Raw genomic sequence first — 19,691 nt, 5'->3', positions numbered from 1 at the left:
GTGGAACTTGCACTTATAGCCCCCACTCCAAAAAAAAAAATTTACAATTCCTGGTAGAAATGATGACAGTAATGTAATTTATAATAGAAGTTGCAGGTGTCCTAGATTTCAGGTTGTGTTGTATCTGGATAAAACTAATATTACAACTACACTTACTTTCAATTGCACTTGAGCAGATTGCAGTCATCAAGGCACGAATAAACTGAGGCTCCTTTACTCGGTGACCTACATTTGCCTGTTGAATACAACACAACACATGATTACACAATTCCCCATGCTTTAACACACCATCAGGTACAAAGCACTCTCACAGCAATCAAAAGCCTGAGAAGATACTCACGTCTATCCAACCAAAGATGTGATCAAAGGAAGTGGGGGCCTCCTCCTTTTTTAGGAACTTCTCAAGTCTCTCTTGGACATGGTCCCACTCAAGTGGCGTGCTTAAAGAAGGAGATGGTGCTGATGCTGGACCATCTACGGTAAATTCCAGCTTCTGTAAGTCACAATTCACTTGGCTGTCATATTTATTCAATCTACGAATCGCTTTCAGCAACATTATTGCAGATGTGCTCACTCTTGAACACAACCTAGCCGTAGGGCTAAAAAAAAAGACCCACTTTCTCATCTTCTGTAGAATTTTGCAACTCTACGGAAAACAGGATGCACCTAGAACTTCATGGATACTGAAAACACGTCAGCAACACTGAAATTCTTGAGGACTGCCATGTCAACAGAATTTGGGCACAAAGCACATCACTGGAAAGGCTGATTCATTCTTTTAGCTTGAATACCTTTAAAAACATAGGTCTTGCATAAAATCAGTTTTAGAGCTTCAAATTTCAATAAATCAAAATGACTAACTCACAAAATTCTGTTAAAATATTCAGTTATGTCCTTATGTGTGCTGTTGATCTAACAAAGAATGACCGACCCCACATGCCCCAAACCTTGTACTAATCAAGGTGATCTTCTTAGGCTCACATGACCTTTCTACATAACGTATTGCGACATGTCTAACCGTTGCTGGGTTTGCCTAGTTACGCAACAGGGGAAACGAGGTGTGATAATCCGTGATAGTTCGCGATAACTGAGAAGTCAGCCTGTGAATACTTATTGTGTGACTTCAAGATTGTGCGCGCTGTAGTACAGTTATATTGGGAGTGTGTAATTCACAGACTTGTATAGCTCCCGCGTTATAAATATGTGAAGCCTACTGAAGATAGTGTGAAGAGACTACTGAATGGGGTTTGTAAAATGACTAAAACCGCAACAGGGTTATAAGTATTTGTAGTTACGACTTGCAAGTTGTTAAATAAACCAACTAACAATCTGAACTGCGTCTTCAGTAGACAAAACACGTTACAGTATATAACCCATGACAACTTACATTTTTTTTAACAAACTCGCTGACCTCATCCTCAGGGATAAAATCCGTCCACTTGAGGCCGGCCGTGTCCCATTGCTGTCGGATCCAGACCTGTCCCTGAAACAAAGAAATAAGAACACTGCAAAAAGATTCCAAATTATGAATGAAAATGATTGTTATTTCTAAAGGTAAAGAGCCTAAGCACTGTAAAACATCAGTAATACAAAGTTATTCATACCTTTTCTTTGACTAGTAGGTTCAGAACGTCTACAATTAGTTTGCCACGCACTGGATGAGCAACTTCACGAAAATCAGAAAAAAACATCACCTCGGACAAAAACATTGGAACTGTAACAAACATCACAATCATTATCTCACACACGTGTACCTGTGTAACAATGTATGAATATGAAAACTGGAATTGCATCAGGCCTGTTGAGCTTGTAAATCCATCACAGAGAAATATGGCAGCATAACCTTTTCATCACTTGCCTGCTCCACCAATACGTGGGGCACCTACATGTTGCTACAATTACAATAAAAAAAACTTTCCCTTGTTTATTTTCTTCAATGCTTCTCGTTCACGCATCTAAGCTTTATCTCAGGTTAAGGTTTACTAAGAATGGATACAGTCACTGTAGCCCAACCTGACTGCACATACTTACCCATAAATTCCGCTACGTATGGCCAGAATTTTGGAACGTCTATAGCAAGGTCGTCTGCAAATTCTAAAAATTCATTTAACCTGGAACAGAAAACCAGTACCACCCATTACACAACAGTTTCATGAAGCAAGCATTTGCACATGTGGTCACCTTACTCACACACACACACAACCAAAATACAGCACTAATTAAGAAGAAATCTTTTGAGCATAACAAAAATATTAATTTTGTTCTGTAATTGAACTTCCTTAACAGTACAGGTGCAGATGCAACTGTTACAGAGAAATATAAATGTTCATGGACGTCTCTGTTATGCCGTTCAGATTATTATAAGAAACTGCATCCCCTGGCCATGGACAGTGTATCTGCACCTCACACTGCGAGGCACAAAACAAGAGCTAATAAGAAGAGCCTTACCCAGAAAGGTACATATCAAGTGGGATGACGCCAGCCTTCACAAGGTGGCTCATTAACTTCCCTACACTTTGCCTTCCAGCTGATGAACGCTCCAGCATATCGTTCAGGCTCTCACGAACAAACATATTGAGGTTTTCTGCCGGAAATGACTCCCCCACCAATGTCTCACTTTCCTGCAGGATATAAGAGCATTATATTAATTTCCTTACCCAACCCAACATACAATATGAATTTCTCCTTCCCTTACCAGTCTTTCCAAAATTTCCAAACTCTTCACTTAGCTCAAGAAGCTAAGTAATTCAAAATTGTGTCAATTTCCATAGTTTAGTTTGAATCCTTTTCTCCAAATGGCCTTCACTTAAGAATATTTTCTTTTTTTCCAACAGCCATGAATACACAACCTTCACCTAATTTTCAAAAGAACAATATTAGTGATATTATAAATATTTTAATTTACTGATAAAACTTTTGCATGGATAAAACTACTTCCTAAAATCTCTACCTTGACAGCTCTCCATTCATGAAGTAGGCAACCTTACAGACTAAACTAAAGCCCTATGTTCAATTAGATCTCCAATTGCCTTCTAAAGAAGACATAACAGTTGTCACCATCTGATGACTGACATTTCTGACAAAATACAACATACTCAATTTGTGGCCACATTTTGACACTGAATGAACATAGGCAAATACCTCGTAATTAAAATTACAAAGGAACTCTTCCAGGGCCACAGACATCTTCTTCTGGACTTCTTCTATACTGAGTGGACGTTCAGAAACCACAGGATTCTTTCTGCCAGATACAGCTCCACTACCGCTAAAATCCTCAGTACTGGCAGATCTCATGGGTGACCGGGACGGGGGGACGTAGGGTCTCAACGAGGATGGCTCATCACCTGCTCTCCTGGCAGAGTTATCACGTGATGATGATCTAGACATACTGCTCCTAGACTGCCGCCCGTCTCCTGAAATATATTACAATTGGTCAGTGCACTGAGCCAAACTTATTCCTGCCATTACAAAGTCAGCACCAGTGCACACAAAAGTTGACTCCACAAGACGTTTCTCTGTTTCAACTTGTCCTTATTTCCTATTTACAATACAGCAGATGGAGATCACACTACTGCTGACATTTTCCTCACCAATACTAGTCATGACAGGAGTTTCACACACTTGAGACAAAGGCCACAATCAAGAAAACTATATTACAACCAACTCAAAACTAATCTTTCACATAGGTGCATAATCTACAAAACAAAAAATCTTGCTCATTGTGAGGGGGGGGGGGAATTGAATTCTTTTGACATTTTCCAAGTCCATTTGCCAGGTACAACTGTACAACTTTCAAAAAATGCAATTACTATGACCAATGAACACTTTTCCGTGAGTACAAGGCTATTATAATTAGAAGTAGTTACTATAGGATTTTGACGATGGTGTATAACACACTGATATGTTGGGTTTTGGACTTTATCCATCCTCCTGGTTTTTAAGATAAATAAAAACAGCACGTTTCGAAAACTGGATCTGTTTCCATCCTCAGGTGAAGGAAAACACCTATTCAGTTGGGTCCGTTAGAAAAAGCTAGCCTCAATCACTGGACAAACCAATGTCACAAAACATGAAGAATATAAATACCTGAGACCAGGCTAAGTCCATGAGAGCTAATAAGAAATATATTCCTAACAAATTGTAGCAAACACTTACAAGCGTGGAACCAGGATAGACAGATCTGTAGAAATTTATGCCACGAAACTAAACTCATAACCAGGTCCATGACCCCACGGAATGGAATAGAAAGAAGAACTAGTAACAAATAGTGTCTAACTAGCGTCAACAGTGGAGTAAATCACGTCTATCTAATTTAGAACTTAATAGAAATAAATAAAAGCATATATCACGTCATACAGATCTTCTATGTGAATTGGTGACTTCATTGCTGATAATGGGGATCCAAATGGGAGAAAAGTCCAAACTGGGTTGGCTAATTGGGTTGGCCGAGCATGCCATATGGGCCGCTTCCTTGTATTTCCTATACCTGATGTGGCTTTCAATATCCAAAATCTTAGCTTCATCCCAGCCTACCCTATGTCCCTCTTCATAGGCATGTTGGGCTAGTTTAGATTTTTCTAGAAGACCTTCTTTTAGGTTATGCCTATGCTCCCGGAGCCGCACAGCCAGAGGTCTGCCTGTTTCGCCAATGTAGCTTCTGCCACATTCACAGGGAATGCTATAGACGCACTGTGCCGTCTGTTGCGGATCTCTTCGGTCTAGTTTTCATAAGGAAGTTCCTAAGTGTGTGTTTCGTACGGAAGAGGCTTGATAAAAAGTCTCCACGACCGAGCCTCTACCATATGCCAAGATCAACGAGATTTGGTCAGAGAAATTAACGTGAGACACGATCTTCAGTTGAACGGTTATCCCAAAGGTTTTATTGACTCTGTCATTAATTCCAAGGGCAGTAGTCGTCCGAAGAAAGAGGAAAGCCCTCTGTATTCTGTTTATATTCCATATGTGAAGGATGTGTCTGAAAAGTTTAAACAGATAGGTAATCGATATAATATTAGGACCATCTTGCGTACGAAACATATATTCCCAATATAAAATATACATTTCTTTCTCAATGTTTTTATAATAATGGTGGCTAACCTTCTGCTCGGGTTCTGCCCAATAACATCTGTTCTTTTTCCATAGATGGGGAAGGCGTCGTCTTGCCTGGACCTGGTCGAGAACTGGAACAAAACCATTTTCAGATTCAGTTCTGTATTCCCACTTACAGAGGAACATGCCACGGACAAAAACTGTGCTATATTCCACCAAAATATACAAAACAGTAACAGGACTCCTGAACCACAAACCATCAAGAACTCTATTCCACAATGATCGAAGTGTCTGCTGGGCAAATACTGCACTGACTGTATGTGGCTTCTGATTCCAACCAACCTCCAGCACAGCTCCATGTGCCGAATTCGACTTCAGAATAACCCTAATGGGGATTCTCCAGGATTGGCAAAGTCTATATTGAGTAAAGGCAAGCTGGAAATTCCCTTTCCTCGCCAAACATGTCATGACACCAAGCAATATACTGTGACATGCTTTTACATAAAGAAGAAACTGCTGTTTTTTTTTTTTTGGTAATTAAGCACCATATCCTTTCCCCAACATCTGCAGGATGACTACGATCCTGAAGCATAACAGCCATGCCTGCCTGCCTGTCTGTCTGTACTCGCTGCAGCTGCGAAAAACAAAATTCCCAGTTGGTGCAGATGAAAATAGAGCCCACTTTAGTGTCTATGGTTCTGCCGATAGTAAATGTTGGTCTCCGACTATCATAAACAATTTCTTCCAGTCCACGTAGCCATGTGGGCCATTGTCAGAAGCCACAATGACAGTCACTCACATACACAACAAGTGCAGCAGCACATTTCCTTCCTGTTCTTCGATCACAGCTTACTTACTTACTTACTTACTTAGTCATGGAGCTGAGCCCTTCTGGAGGAGCCGCCAATTCTGCAGCTACTCAAGAATTTCCCAGCATTTATGGAACCGGAAGGTTCATCACCATGTTCACAAGTACCCTCCACTGGTCCCTATCCTGAGCCAGATCAATCCACTCAACACCATCCCATCCTAGCTCTCTGAGATCCCTTTTAATATTGTCCACCCACCTACGCCTTGGTCTTCCCAGTGGTCTCTTTCCTTCTGGCTTTCCAACCAATATCATATACACATTCCTTGTCTCCCCAATTCGTGCTACATGCCCTGCCCACCTCATTCTCATTGACTTGATCATTCTAATTATACTTGGAGGAGAGTACAAGTTACAAGGCTCCTCACCGTGCAGTTCTCTCCATCCTCCCTTAATGTCAGAGACCAACTTTCACACCCATACAGAACGACAGGCAAAATTACACTTCAGTCTCAGCTACCTAGCAAATCTATGTATCCACAAATTTCCTCTAGAACCACACCAACTTATTTACCTTTCATCAGAGAGTGAGTGTGCCCTCTTGAACCAATAGGTATGAATTTATTTCATCCAGACATTAGTTCAACACATGAGACACCAAGCGTTTTAGATCCAAATTGCATCACTATATAACATTCCAACCCACAAAATTCATTTTGAATTTCAAATCAGTTGACTCATGTTGTACAGAACTGCAAATTTACCCGGGATGTCTGGATACAAGAGGATTGCCTCCTAGGACAATTCGATTTTACAACAAAACCACAAGGACCAAATTTATTTCTATATATACAATTTGTTTCTCTATGCTGTGCTGATTTTGGTCCTTCCCCAGATGTTGGACACAGTACCAGAGAAATACAAAGGGCTAAAAATATGAGGAAATGAATAACAAATCATAATTATATTACAGATCACAACAGGACTGTACCTGGATAAGGGCAGAGGCCTCTTCCCATCTTCAGTGGAAGTGTCAAGTGCTGCATACATATTCTGACTGTACGTGGGATTACCGCCAGAAGTTACAGGTCTCTTGCTTGCATCCTTGCCCTTTGTATTTGCCCCACCACTCCATTCCCTAAACTGGCCAACATTACCCAGTACAATTGCAGTATCTTCCTTGGCAGCCTTCAATTTTGTAGTGTCCACTGTGCACCGGGATGTCCGAACGTTCACCTTGTTCCACCCGTCTTCACTCAGGCCACCTCCTCCTCCTCCTGAGGAGCAACAAAAACATCACAGTTCCTCATCTACAACAATTATGAACTATCAGAATAAATAATTTAAAGTCCAAGAAGAGACTATACTATTACATATACTGTCCCTGAATTCTATCCGCTACGCAAGAATTATCTGTTCTTTGACTGAAACATAAAAAGAATTTTTTTTACAACACCTTGAAAAGGCATGTATATGTATCGTATGTAAAGAAGAGAATTTCTGAGCAAGTCTTCGTCTGGTTCACCTGTCTATATTGGAATTATACATATGAAACTGGGACAAAACAATATCAACCTGCATGATAAATGTAAATTTCCTAATTTATAAAATCATGGAGTCAGATGACACATAAACGCGTGCATGCAAACACAAGGAGAAAGAGGGAGATTAAATCCCACAAAAATATTCATAGATGAAACAAAACATCTGCAATTTCAGTTTAGAGACAGTAAACATACAACAGCTTGTGCAAAAATCTGGGAAAAACGTTCTGAATCACGCCTAAGTACTCACTGTTCCTCCTGTTTGACTGAAATCTATCGTCTTGCGCACGGGATCCCTGAGGTGCAGAATTTAACAGCAACTGCTGATCTAAGGTCTCTTTCTCTGCTTCCTTCTGGATCTGTTCCATGGTCTTGGGATTTAAATCCTTTCTTCTAGGGATCCACTTGCCATGCCGTAAGTCGATTACATCCCGCAACATGAACCTTACCCTACTTGAGACCTCACCCTTCTTCGCAGAAATTTCCTTCATCTTATTGAAGCATTCTGACAGGTCCTGCAAACACAAAATCAAGTCACCATCTTGCAGTACACCTAACTGGTTACAGAGATAACATCTGAAACCAGACATTTCTCTCACATCGTCTCTATGAAATTCACGGAAGTTAAAGTCTTCACACGAAATTAGGCATACTACTTTTATTTATTTCCAGGTATGAACATGTTAATGTTTCTTCTTCTTTTTTTTTTTCATAAATTCTCTTATTAACTGCCATACATATGCTGAACCATGTCCAACAGAGCTTTAATCTGAACTCACACTAAAATACATAATTTCAGAATATGCTTCTGTTCAGGATGATCCTAATCAATCACTCACAAGCACAATGGATCCTAAGACAGAGTAAGAACAAAAAGGAAGAAGGTATCTTTTTCTCATCAGACTGAAAATCAGTGCTCACACATACTGCCGAGGAAAGCTTGTCATTACAAACTTCCTGTTTGCAAAAGATTATCAAAGAGCCTGGTACCGACAAGTCACATGCTGTACAACCTGTCTCTTACCATTTGCAGTCAGTATATGAAATCATCACAGCGACACAATGACTTATATCACACAGAGGCTGATCACATTTCTACACAAAATAAACACACCTTTACCAGAAGGCACATGGTACGTAGGGGCTCAGGTTACTATCACAATATGTAATCGGGACATCAACGCACATGTGTGAACAGTGGTTAGCCAAGCACCATGTAAAACCATCGGTCAAAAACTAGCATGAAGACATGGAGTGTACCACCTTAGAAGATTACTAGTCCATCACATGCTGAAAACCGATTCTAGCAATCTGCTAGTGATGATACAATGACTCATGACATCCGATGACAACACACGCTTAGACACAATTTAGACGCAGTGCATACCAACTACTTGGTACACAAACAGGGAATGGGTGAGACAAGAAGACAGAAGTTGAATTCATATGGATAAACTTCTGAGGCTCAAGGCTCAGACCCAATTTCAACGTTTTAACAGCTATTATGCCACAATTCCACTGTCTCCATTATACATTCAATAGAGAGACATAAAATAAAACAGCAATGTAAAAGCAAATGGATAGTTACAATTCCAGCCACCAGAGCATTACAACAGAAATTGCTGATTTAGGATTTGAGCTTCCATAGCATTCACAAACCTTAACATTTTATCCAAATCACACAGCGCCGGAACCCTGTCAAGATCAGACAGGAGTGCTCCGCTCTGGTTACTGTCACATTTCAGAAGAAACTTGCTTGGCAGAGAATGCCAGAAGAGTGGCTATTAATTTTCAGTCATAAACCCCAAAATTTGAGGTGTACATATTGCAACGTGTTCGGAGTAGATACTTCCATGGTAATGCAACAACAGCAAGCAGTTGCGTAGACAATTGCAGAATCAACGAAGCAGCATTTCCCCAGAGATGAACAACATAAGGCCGTTGAGCAACAACGGATGAGATGAAACTCGTTACCAGTGTACAAAGAGCATTCCCAAAGCAACGGATCGCCGAACACATGAGACCGAACCTTGGCAAGAGGTGTCCTCTACTTAGTCCACAGAACACCTACATAAGCTGAGAGCTACAGACATACAAGACAGTTGGAACCTGGTCGCCATATGACACATTTCAAAGATAGCCGCCGCAGAATAAAGTTGAAGTGATAACAATTGTAAAGAGGGCAGAAGTAAGTATCCAATAAAGATCCGCTAAATCCGAGATTCACACGAAGTTATTTGTCGCGTGACATAACCAACACGTGACAACTGGTGTCAGAAGTAATTTACGACCTTGAACACGCCTCGACTAATTTAAAAGATTGGACTTACACATGAGCTAAAACGGAGTCACAGCAGATGATGGAACTGCTGTTGAAGGAATTCAGAGCCATGCAAGCAAAGCCGGATGCCAACCAGGCAAAGGCGGAAGCCAGACATGCACAAATGATTGCCAATTGGAGATCCTGGCGAGAAAAGATAAATGCCAGCCACAATGAGACGTTGGCCTGCCAAGAAATGGAGGCATGTCGAGATGAGAAGTCGGCCTCACTGGGCAGGAATCCTGAGGCTACACAGAAAGAAGAGGTATCCATAGTAGATGCCGAAGTAATGCCAGTCAGAGAACCGAAGAAGAAAATGCGTAGGGACCTAAAACTGGCCACAGAGCGCCACCGCCAGAAAGCAAAGCATTCAACAAAGGGAAATTGTAAATCCCACAAGAAATTGGTCGTCGCTCACAGAGGGACGAGCCACCATGCAACAGTGGCATGGCAAAAGCAGGAAGCCAACAAGATGTCATAAAGTTGTACATTACCCAGGAACAGTGTCACCCACAGACAGAACTGGTCGCTCCTAGAACTAGGATGACCAACCGTGCAGGAGTGGCACGGGGCAAGGATAATACCATCAGGAAATTTCGTGCCAGGGATAATGCGGTATGAGCAACACGGAAAGGGTGGACACTCGGAAGAGACAACAGGCACAACCACAATGCAACAAGAGAAACATGGATCGAGCCCTACAAAAAAATGACCAGGCATGAGACCGGGAAGCTAATTACCAAATCTCCTGTCCCACCAAAGAATGTCAAGAAGTGGATCTTGTGGAGAGGCTGAACACCTCCAAAACGAAAAAAGGGAAACGGCCCACATGGGAAGAACTGGTAACGTGAACGTACCAGCCTCCCCCGCAAGGGTGAACGAAGAAACAATGTGAGACAATGGGGCACACAACCACATGGACCATGGAAGTGCTTGGGGTGAGCACTCTGGAAGAAGGGGGGGGGGCAGATGGAAGGAAGATAAAACACCGAAGAAAAGGCGGAGGTAACACACGGAAGATGAACACCTTAGGAAGCACCATTAGGCTGTTCGGGACGCACAACCTTTAGAAAGGAGCAATGTAACGTGTTTGGAGTAGATATTTCCATGGTAACGCAAAAACCGCAAGCCGTTGTGTAGACAATTGCAGAATCAATGAAGCAAAGTTTCCCCGGAATTGAACAACAGAAGGCCGCTGAGTAACAACGGATGAGACAAAAATGTGTTACCAGTGTATAAAGAGCGTTCACAAAGCAACCATGTGACAATATAATACGTGTTAATTTAATTTAATGGAACTTTAAGCCCAAAAATTCCTACACTGGAAAGCCAAAGCCGTGTCTGTGTGCTAAGTACAAGGATAGAGATGAGGCTATAAAACACAGAATTACATGTTTGGACTACCGGAACAATATGGTTATCATGAGTCCCAAGGAATTCCTTCCCTGGTAGCAGCCAGCAGCAACTTAGCCAACACGACATGAGTCAGACTAACAGAACAATATCACAACATACCTGTTTCTTGTTCTCAAGCTCCTTCCCAACTGTCGTGAGCAGTTTACATAAACACTCCAATGATTCTTCATCTTGTGCATCAAGAAGATGCTTGATACACCGTTGCATTATATTTGTTGTAAGCATCCCTAACTTGAACAATTCACCAATAAACCTGCAACATGGCAACAAATATCTCAGTTGCTACCTGATTAACCATGGTGTAAGTCAATATAAAGCAGTATATACCTTTGAGAAGGAGAACATACAAAACATATGGTGAAATTGGCGTCATTATCATCACAAGATGTCAAAACATTGTGGTCTCAATAATATATGAGTTACTTAAGTTCCATGAATAGCCTATAGCTTGTATATTGTGTCACACAGCTAGTGAATGGGAGATGCAAATCCTTCTGCAACTGTGGAATGTCAGTGAGACACAAGTGTCCAACCACAATTACGGTAACAAAACATTAGGCCTGAAAAACACACCCGTATGAAACTGGTAGCTTGTAAAGGACTGAAATAGGAAAATATGACTGACAAAAAGCAGAGTGGACAGAACAAGGATCTGGAATTTGCATTCAAGTGCTTCTTCCAGGACAAACTAATGTCATACTGGCTAACAGTTCAACAAACACAGCATAAGCAGAACACTTTATAGCATCCTAAAAGATAGTATTCCAAATGAGTCTCTTCATGGTTTCAAAGCAAGAGGAGGCATTAAACATGCACAGATTGTTTGAAAATTCTGCCAAATTTAAAACTGACCCATAACATACTGTATTTTGTAATACATCTCGCTAACTTTGGACACTGCAGACATGCAGAAAAGAGGGCTTCGGACTTCTGCTTCTGAAGAGTTCAGTTGCATGTTACAGATGCACGAGAAAATTTGTAACTTCTAATTCTGGATAAAGCTAAAGATGCAGGGAACATTGCTCTCTTATTCACTATTAGCATATCTCCCTCATAACCAGATACAAGTTTTCTTACACCTCAATACTGTAATGTGGTTATGTATTTAAGCTTAGAGATGGGATTAAAGAATGGATTCTCTAGTAAGACACAGACCATACAGCCAAGGAGCATGAAAACCCAACGATTATGCATTTAGACCACTGACACAATACCAAGATTAACACCTTACATGAACACCTGATACAAAAAAACACACATTAAAAGAAAACAGACACAAAGCCCTCTGAGCAAGATTATCTGTGGTCCCCAGTCTAGTAAATCGATCCTCTTTTGTTTGATAACACAGAAACATAAGCTAAAACGTAACTGGTATTTCAGATTTCCTCTCAGTGTCTATTAATACTTCACAAATATCAGTTCACTACTTCCAGACATCACTGAGGAATCCTGCAGGTTCACAAACTCTTGATAAAAAGCCTCTTACCTAATATTTCCTACAGATTTCATTCGTATTCTTCGCTCCTCCTCTTCAAAAATGAGTTGCAGTTCTTTTTTCTTTTCCTGCAGAAAGAAATAGTCAATGGTACTGAACAGGTTTCCAGGAACTTCATACACAAATGCCAGCAAGTCAATCAAGGAAAAAAAAAAAAAAAAAAGGTCACAAAATTAAATGCCTAACATTGTAAGGAAACTTCAGGCTCCACAAAATGTTGGGAATTCCTCGAGTGGCCGATTGACCATCAGCTTGCTTCTTATTGACAAATCTACTACATGGAGTTAAGAATAAATTACTGCTACAGCAATGGACACATATTAAAGTGAGAGCTACTGCATGATGTCATGTACCTGTCAATTCATATAAATACTCACCGGATCCGTAGTTTCCTCAATCTCTTTCAGTTTGGCTTCTCGATTCAGTTCCACTTGAGAATTCTTCTCGAACTCCCCCTGGCAACGGTTTACCAGCAGCTTCCTAAAACTAAACTCTGGCTCATCCTTCTTGCGGTCCACCTGGGGCTGCATACTCATAGACAAGACCTTGCACATGTTTGCGTATGCTTCGGAGAAGTTTGGCTCATCAACAGCCTGTACATACCAACACATAACATGTTCACTCACACTTATCTGTGAGGCATAACTACTTTCTGCTTATACACAAATGTTGCAGTACATATATGTCTGCTATAAGAGGCTACAAACCAATGAGTTAATTTGGGTAAAAGGTGAAGTCATCCGTGCTTAACTAATTAAGCACTACACCGCAAAGACATATGGGAAGTGGATGTATACACCTATTTTGTCTCAACCTTGGCACTAGTTGGAGGGTGAATGGTCGGCTTCATGCTCCAGCCACTTTACCACGAGAGAAAGAGCCTCAGGTACATGGCGGATTGCAAATTGTCATAACAAGCTTATTTTTTATAGCGAGAAGTCGTTAGCCCCACGCCTAACCAATAACGCTGGAGGACCAACCTTTGTTGGCTGTCCACGACTGTGTATTTAATATATTCACAGCTACCCTCCATACCTGGAGGGTGCCTCCTCTGTCTGCAACCATATATGTGCCATGCCGTGGTGACAAGGGACCCACCTAACATCAGATCTTCTGCATTTGTCATATACTGGAGAAATAATGGGAGTACAATGAGACAGTACATCAGTTATTTGTAGACTTCAAGAAAGCCTATGATTCAGTTAGAATTGAAGTACTGTACAATATTCTAATAGAGATTGGGGTTCCCATGAAACTAGTCAGGCTGATTAAAATGTGTTTAAACGAAACGTATGGTAAAGTCCCTATAGGTAAGCATTTGTCTGATAATTTTCCTATCCAGAATGGTCTAAAACAAGGAGTTGCTTTATTGCCACCCCTTTTCAAATTTGCTTTAGAATATGCCATTAGGTAGGTCCAGGAAAACCAGGTGGGACTGAAATTAAACGGGACACATCAGTTGTTGGTCTATGCTGATGATCTGAACCTACTGCGTGATAATATAGAGACCACAAAGAAAAAACCACAATTTTCAACTGATGCTAGTAAGGAGGTTGGTCTAGAAGTAAACACAAAGAAAACTAAGTATATGTTACTACCTCGTCACCAAAATGCAAGGCAAAATCATGACATAACGACTGGAAACACATGTTTTGAAAATGTGGCAGAGTTCAGATATTTGGGAACTATAACAAATCAGAACCTCATTCGGGATGAAACTAAGGAGACGACTTAACTCGGGTAATGCTTGCTACCATTCAGTTCAGAACCTTTTGTATGCTCATATATACATAAAACTATAGTCTTGCCTGTGATTCTACATAGGTGTGAAACTTGGTCTCTGACATTAAGGGACAAACATAGACTCAGGGTTTTTGAGAACAGGGTGTTGAGGAGAATATTTGGACCGAGCAGAGATGAAGTGACAGGAGGTTGGAAAACTGCATAATGAGGAGCTTCATAACTTGTACTCTTCTCCAAGTATAATTTGAATGATGAAGTCAAGGAGGATGAGATGGTAAGTGCATGTAGCATGAATGGGAGAGAGAAGGAATGCGTATAGGATACTGGTGGGAAAGCCGGAAGGAAGGAGACCAGTGGGAAGACCAAGGAATAGGTGGGTGGACAATATTAAAATGGTTCTTTGAGAGATAGGATGGGATGGCATGGATTACATTGATCTGGTTCATGATATGGAACAGTGGAGGGTCCTTGTGAACACAGTAATGAACTTCGGGTTCCATAAAATGCTGGTAAGTTCTTGAGTAGCTGTACAATTGGCAGCTTCTCAAGAAGGGCTCAGCCCATGAATGAATGTAGGAGGCTTACAATGACTTAAATAAATGAAAATCACATGCTGTGATAAATTTTATGTGTGGAGGGCCAACGACGTTATTACTACAGTATACATCTATTGACAGGTATCCAAGGGACCTAGAATTCTAATGCCAAAGGCATTTTTTAAAGAACAATCTATCATTTTAACACAGATTGAAAAAAAAAAACAGTGAGGCACACCTTTCCATCTACCACAACGTAATTCTCACAACTGCCATTAGCAGTGTTGCCACGCTCCCTGAACCAGGTGCCGTTATGGTTGCAGCAAATGTGATTATAGTAGGGGCCAGCTGAACTCGCAAATACATCACTGTGTATCAAAAGTTTTTCACCATCCAATGCCCTATCTCACCTAAGAAGACCCCCACAAGTAAACTACAAACCTGTTAAGCCAGAGAAACAGGGAAAATACGGATCTATGTAAGTTTTCATCATGCAACTGGCTCACTCTATTCCAAAATGTGCTAGACAATTGGGAGCTTACAATTATAAGCATAATACATTACAATTGTATGGAATTTTCACGTCTGATCACTATGACAGCACCACAGACAGCTACCCATCTCACCTTTTCAAATACAAGGTTGATGACACCCTGCAGACGTTCAATGCTGTCAATTGGCAATGCCTGGACCTGAGATACCAATGTGCTAAATTTCTGCGGTGTAAGTTTGTTCAGCACGCCACGCACCTTCTTGTACAGCTCCTGTAACATGCAGCTACTCTCATTACATGTACTAACACTGTGGATATCAGCTTCTATTGTACATAAAGAGAAGGCGCAGGAAGTGGCAGGCTTTCTGTCGCTAATCTGCATTAATGGACAGGAAGGTCATCCAGATTAACCCAATGTCCAGGTTAATGAAGCAAAAGAGAGCCCTAAGACAAGGAAAATTTTCAGAAAACAAACGCGTGGAAAACTGACATATAGGTAATGATGATGTAAACAATTTAAAAAAAATCATTGCAGCAATTTCGTCCTGTCAGAAGTTAAAATTCAGGGCCCCCTTCATCCAGCTCAAGACAGTCTTCGATATTTTCTTGAGTGGTTTCATCTCTCCAGCTGCCCTCTACAGAGTCTGAAGGTACTCTGACACCTAAATGTCAGGTTTCTTTTAAAGTATATACTCCACTGTGAACAGAATTTTCCATTTTTCATATTCTGATCCAGCTTATCCCACATCTGGTTTATGAGGATGTTGCCTACAAGAGAGATCATGGCACCTGAAATAGCAATGTGAAAACGAAAACATTATGCATGGTCTCACTGCCTTGCCGAGTTTCATCACAGTCTCGACTACGATATCCTTATTATTTTCTTGAAATCACAAATCAACCCAGTCAGAAATGAATAGTGCAGAGTGGTAAGAAGCATTAAGAAAAGCTCATTCCAACAACACTGTTACATAAACAGAAACTAATGAATATGAAACTCAGCGAATTTCCAAACGTGTTTCTCCACATAATGAAATTCAATTTCAGCCCCTAACATGACTCCACAGTTTAACCAGTATGCCATGCACTTGGCCAGCCAACTACTTACATAATCCCAGAAAATTAAAGCAAATGGGCAAAAGATTTCTTCACCAGGTTATCACTTCTAGTACTTACTAACACGCCTACAAGTATATATACTAACTAACAAAACGAGACACCATTAGCCATTATGACTCCTAAATAATAAGAGAATAATAATAAGACCAGTGGATTTTATTTAGGCTTCATGACACCATGCACAAATCACAAAACCTGGTGGCTGATATTGAGGTTAACACATTTCCTTTGCTCACTACTTCCACATGTCCGGAACAAACAGAAAAGAGCTCCTGATACATACCTCAGTCTTTGCATCTTCTTCATTGGTGGAGGCTTGCTTCATTCTATCGGGTTTCCACGCATTTTCGGTCTCCCGTAATTTCACGTCTTCCTTGAGTGAAAGCGTCATATGTATCACAGGTTTGTTGGGCTTTGCCTTGCCTTGCTGACTATTTCTCTTTGCTACAGGCTGCTCGTGATACAAAGAGAACATCATGTAAGTTCAAAAGATTTCATTCCTACAAAACACAGCAAACCGCCCTCTTAAGGCTTATTTGGAGAGCAGTGGACCTGAACACTTATGTGGAGGTGACTGTCACATGAGAGGAAGCCGTATCAAGAAACATTACACGTAGGTTTTACTGTCTCTTGTTCTGAGATTACCAGAGAGACAAATAACTATCTCATCACTATGACGTTACCACGACTCACTTTTTCCTGTTAGTTATCAGCCATTTCACATGCAACTTCCTTTTTAAACCTTTAAAAGTTTTCAAAGTTAAAATCTCTCCTACATCACACCTTATGATGATCAACCAATGCTGGCTGACACACGCAGTGTGACCCACCACTGATGTAGAAAAGATTTTATTAAGGGTTTCAAAAAGCAAGCTGCATGTGAGATTGCTAACAACTAACAGAAATAAATAAGTAATGTGAAACAGGATGCTACGATACAATGTTACTAAGGTTCATTCAACATACTTCCTGTACTCGCATGGCCTTGAGAAACCAGAAGACGTACATATACAACAACAATTCTGTTCCCTAAGTTGCCTACACAAGGTATAACATACCCTGACTCACACAGACGCTGCACTTGTGTCCTTTAAATATCACTGTGGTACACTTAAGGACTGGTGATCACTAGATTTGAGATTCTTATGGTAGGACCTTGCAGAGTACTAACTTCTGGAATGTAACACAACGTAGTCTCTTGGAAGTACACACACTCCTCCAAAACACCAGTAAATAACTACAAGACTACATGGTGTCACATCCCAGAAGCTAATACTCTACATAAGTTAGTTCAAAAGAATTTCCTGCTCCTTACCACTAGTTTGCAATAAGCATGCTCATGCACACACATACTGCAACATGGAAATAATTCATGTGCACAAATTTATGAGAAGTGCTTTTCAAGCAAAACAATTTCAGAAAAACATACCCCTCGAGAGTTGGATGTCCTCATGAAGCCAGGAGTAAAATTATCATGGGTTGACCTGTCAGGGACAGGCCTGTTCATGTTGGAGAATGGCCGATCTGCCATCCGTTGCTGTGAACAGTTTATTTGAAATTTGTACCACTCACGAAACTTCATTACAGACACTGCAAACTGCACTTTCCAAACAATACTGGCTGGCAGGTGATTACTCAAGTATTTCCACCTTTTGGTTTTAATGGCATGCACATTTGCTTCTTGAAATTCAGATCGCTCACCCTGGTCCAGCAGATGACAAATTCATGTGCATAAAACTACATAGTAAGAGCGAAACTTGACACGCTATATAAACTGAGTGCTTCTGTTGACTACTGGACTAGAACCTCCTCTCACACATAGAAGCAACCCCGCTACTCACATACTAAAACCTATGTTGTCACCATAGCTAACAAACAGCCACCACTGATAAAATGAAGTTACAGCACATCATGCACATTAACAAATACAAGTACAATAAACAGAAGTGTCTAAGTCAAACTTTTCTGAACTCTCTCTTCTAGTACCCCTTCTGCATTCTTCTGAGCTACACCTCCACTTGCCCATGTGTCCACAGCGTTGTGCTTAATTAGGCACAGGGTCAGCTTTATGTTATTACTGCCATATATGCTCTCAACCTAAGTATTCAATGCAATGGCTTCCAACACTTGGTCCCAGCACCTACATTTCCAAATACTAATGCTGTAATGTGGAGCAGACTGCAACTCCTCTCCACACTGATTCACAAACTGCATCCTTAATCCAAAATCTAATCAGTGTTCAGTAACCAGCCCTACCAGATGTTCCCTGTGTGCACAATCAATGAAACTGGCACGTATTATTTTTCAGAACCACTTCCTCACAATGTGGTCACTCACCCGATTTGTGTTATCTTTCAATACCACTTCAAGGTTAGGTAAGTTGTCTGGCTTCTTCTTTGACTGCGGATCATTCTGAAGCTCCATTAGGAAATCTCGCTCATACTTTTTCTTTCCTTCCGGATTCAGTGGACTCCATTGGTCTAGAAGACAAATATGACATCATACACCATGTCCGACACTTCATGAACAAAACAATCATTCAAGAACTAAGCACCTCAGCAACGAGGAATTCCAGCTTTGTATCATCATGAAATATCTGAAACACTTTTCCCTCATCATCGGCACTTTGTTCTGTATTCAACATATGCACCACATTCACCTCATCCTGGAATCAGCATAAAAGAACAGGGCTTCAACGGTATTTATTTTCATTTTTGAACAGGTAGTGTTCTATTTACCTAACAAAAAGGGAGCAGCAGGTGATGGTACTTCACATTCTTCGACCCTTCAGAACTGATGAACCCCAAGGCTAGAAGCTTAGGAAGTACACCTCACACAAATGTGTAAATCCCTGCTTAATGAATCACTAATGAAACAACTCTGCTTATGCTACATGCCAAGAGGATACACTCCTGTGACAAGAGTGAAGTGAAATTTGAAAATAAGGCCATACTGTATACATGTACTTGAATACATATATAATAATGTGATGTAATTAAAAAAATACATATTCTCGCAAAAATCTTACGTATGTACTTCTTTTGGCTTGTTTTGGACTTCATCCATCATCTGGTATGTAAAACACAAAAGACCATGACGTCTCTGAGACTGGATCTGTCTCCGTCTTCAGGTGGGTACGGAAGGATAAACCTACTCACTGGACCAGTG

General features: G+C 40.8%; 1 protein-coding gene across 5 annotated transcripts in view; it reads right to left on the bottom strand.

Annotated features, from left to right (window-relative positions):
* Nucleotides 1-19,691, bottom strand: part of LOC111873593 (eukaryotic translation initiation factor 4 gamma 3) — a 133,247-nt gene that overhangs the window by 2,682 nt on the left and 110,874 nt on the right. For all 5 annotated transcript variants that reach the window (XM_023868430.2, XM_023868432.2, XM_023868431.2 and 2 more), the window contains 17 exons: nucleotides 18,861-19,003; nucleotides 17,953-18,060; nucleotides 16,807-16,974; nucleotides 15,538-15,675; nucleotides 13,010-13,225; nucleotides 12,624-12,700; nucleotides 11,237-11,390; nucleotides 7,652-7,916; nucleotides 6,849-7,134; nucleotides 5,098-5,180; nucleotides 3,142-3,413; nucleotides 2,449-2,621; nucleotides 2,032-2,111; nucleotides 1,605-1,714; nucleotides 1,388-1,483; nucleotides 341-493; nucleotides 157-235 (listed from right to left, as the gene is read on the bottom strand). In XM_023868430.2, coding sequence (XP_023724198.1) covers nucleotides 157-235; nucleotides 341-493; nucleotides 1,388-1,483; nucleotides 1,605-1,714; nucleotides 2,032-2,111; nucleotides 2,449-2,621; nucleotides 3,142-3,413; nucleotides 5,098-5,180; nucleotides 6,849-7,134; nucleotides 7,652-7,916; nucleotides 11,237-11,390; nucleotides 12,624-12,700; nucleotides 13,010-13,225; nucleotides 15,538-15,675; nucleotides 16,807-16,974; nucleotides 17,953-18,060; nucleotides 18,861-19,003 — 2,601 coding nt within the window. The remainder of the gene's footprint in view (nucleotides 1-156; nucleotides 236-340; nucleotides 494-1,387; nucleotides 1,484-1,604; nucleotides 1,715-2,031; nucleotides 2,112-2,448; nucleotides 2,622-3,141; nucleotides 3,414-5,097; nucleotides 5,181-6,848; nucleotides 7,135-7,651; nucleotides 7,917-11,236; nucleotides 11,391-12,623; nucleotides 12,701-13,009; nucleotides 13,226-15,537; nucleotides 15,676-16,806; nucleotides 16,975-17,952; nucleotides 18,061-18,860; nucleotides 19,004-19,691) is intronic.

Source organism: Cryptotermes secundus, unplaced genomic scaffold, assembly GCF_002891405.2.
Source record: "Cryptotermes secundus unplaced genomic scaffold, Csec_1.0 scaffold631, whole genome shotgun sequence".
NCBI lineage: Eukaryota > Metazoa > Arthropoda > Insecta > Blattodea > Kalotermitidae > Cryptotermes > Cryptotermes secundus.
Note: the sequence above shows the minus strand (reverse complement) of the source record. Positions and strands in the feature narration are given on the sequence as shown.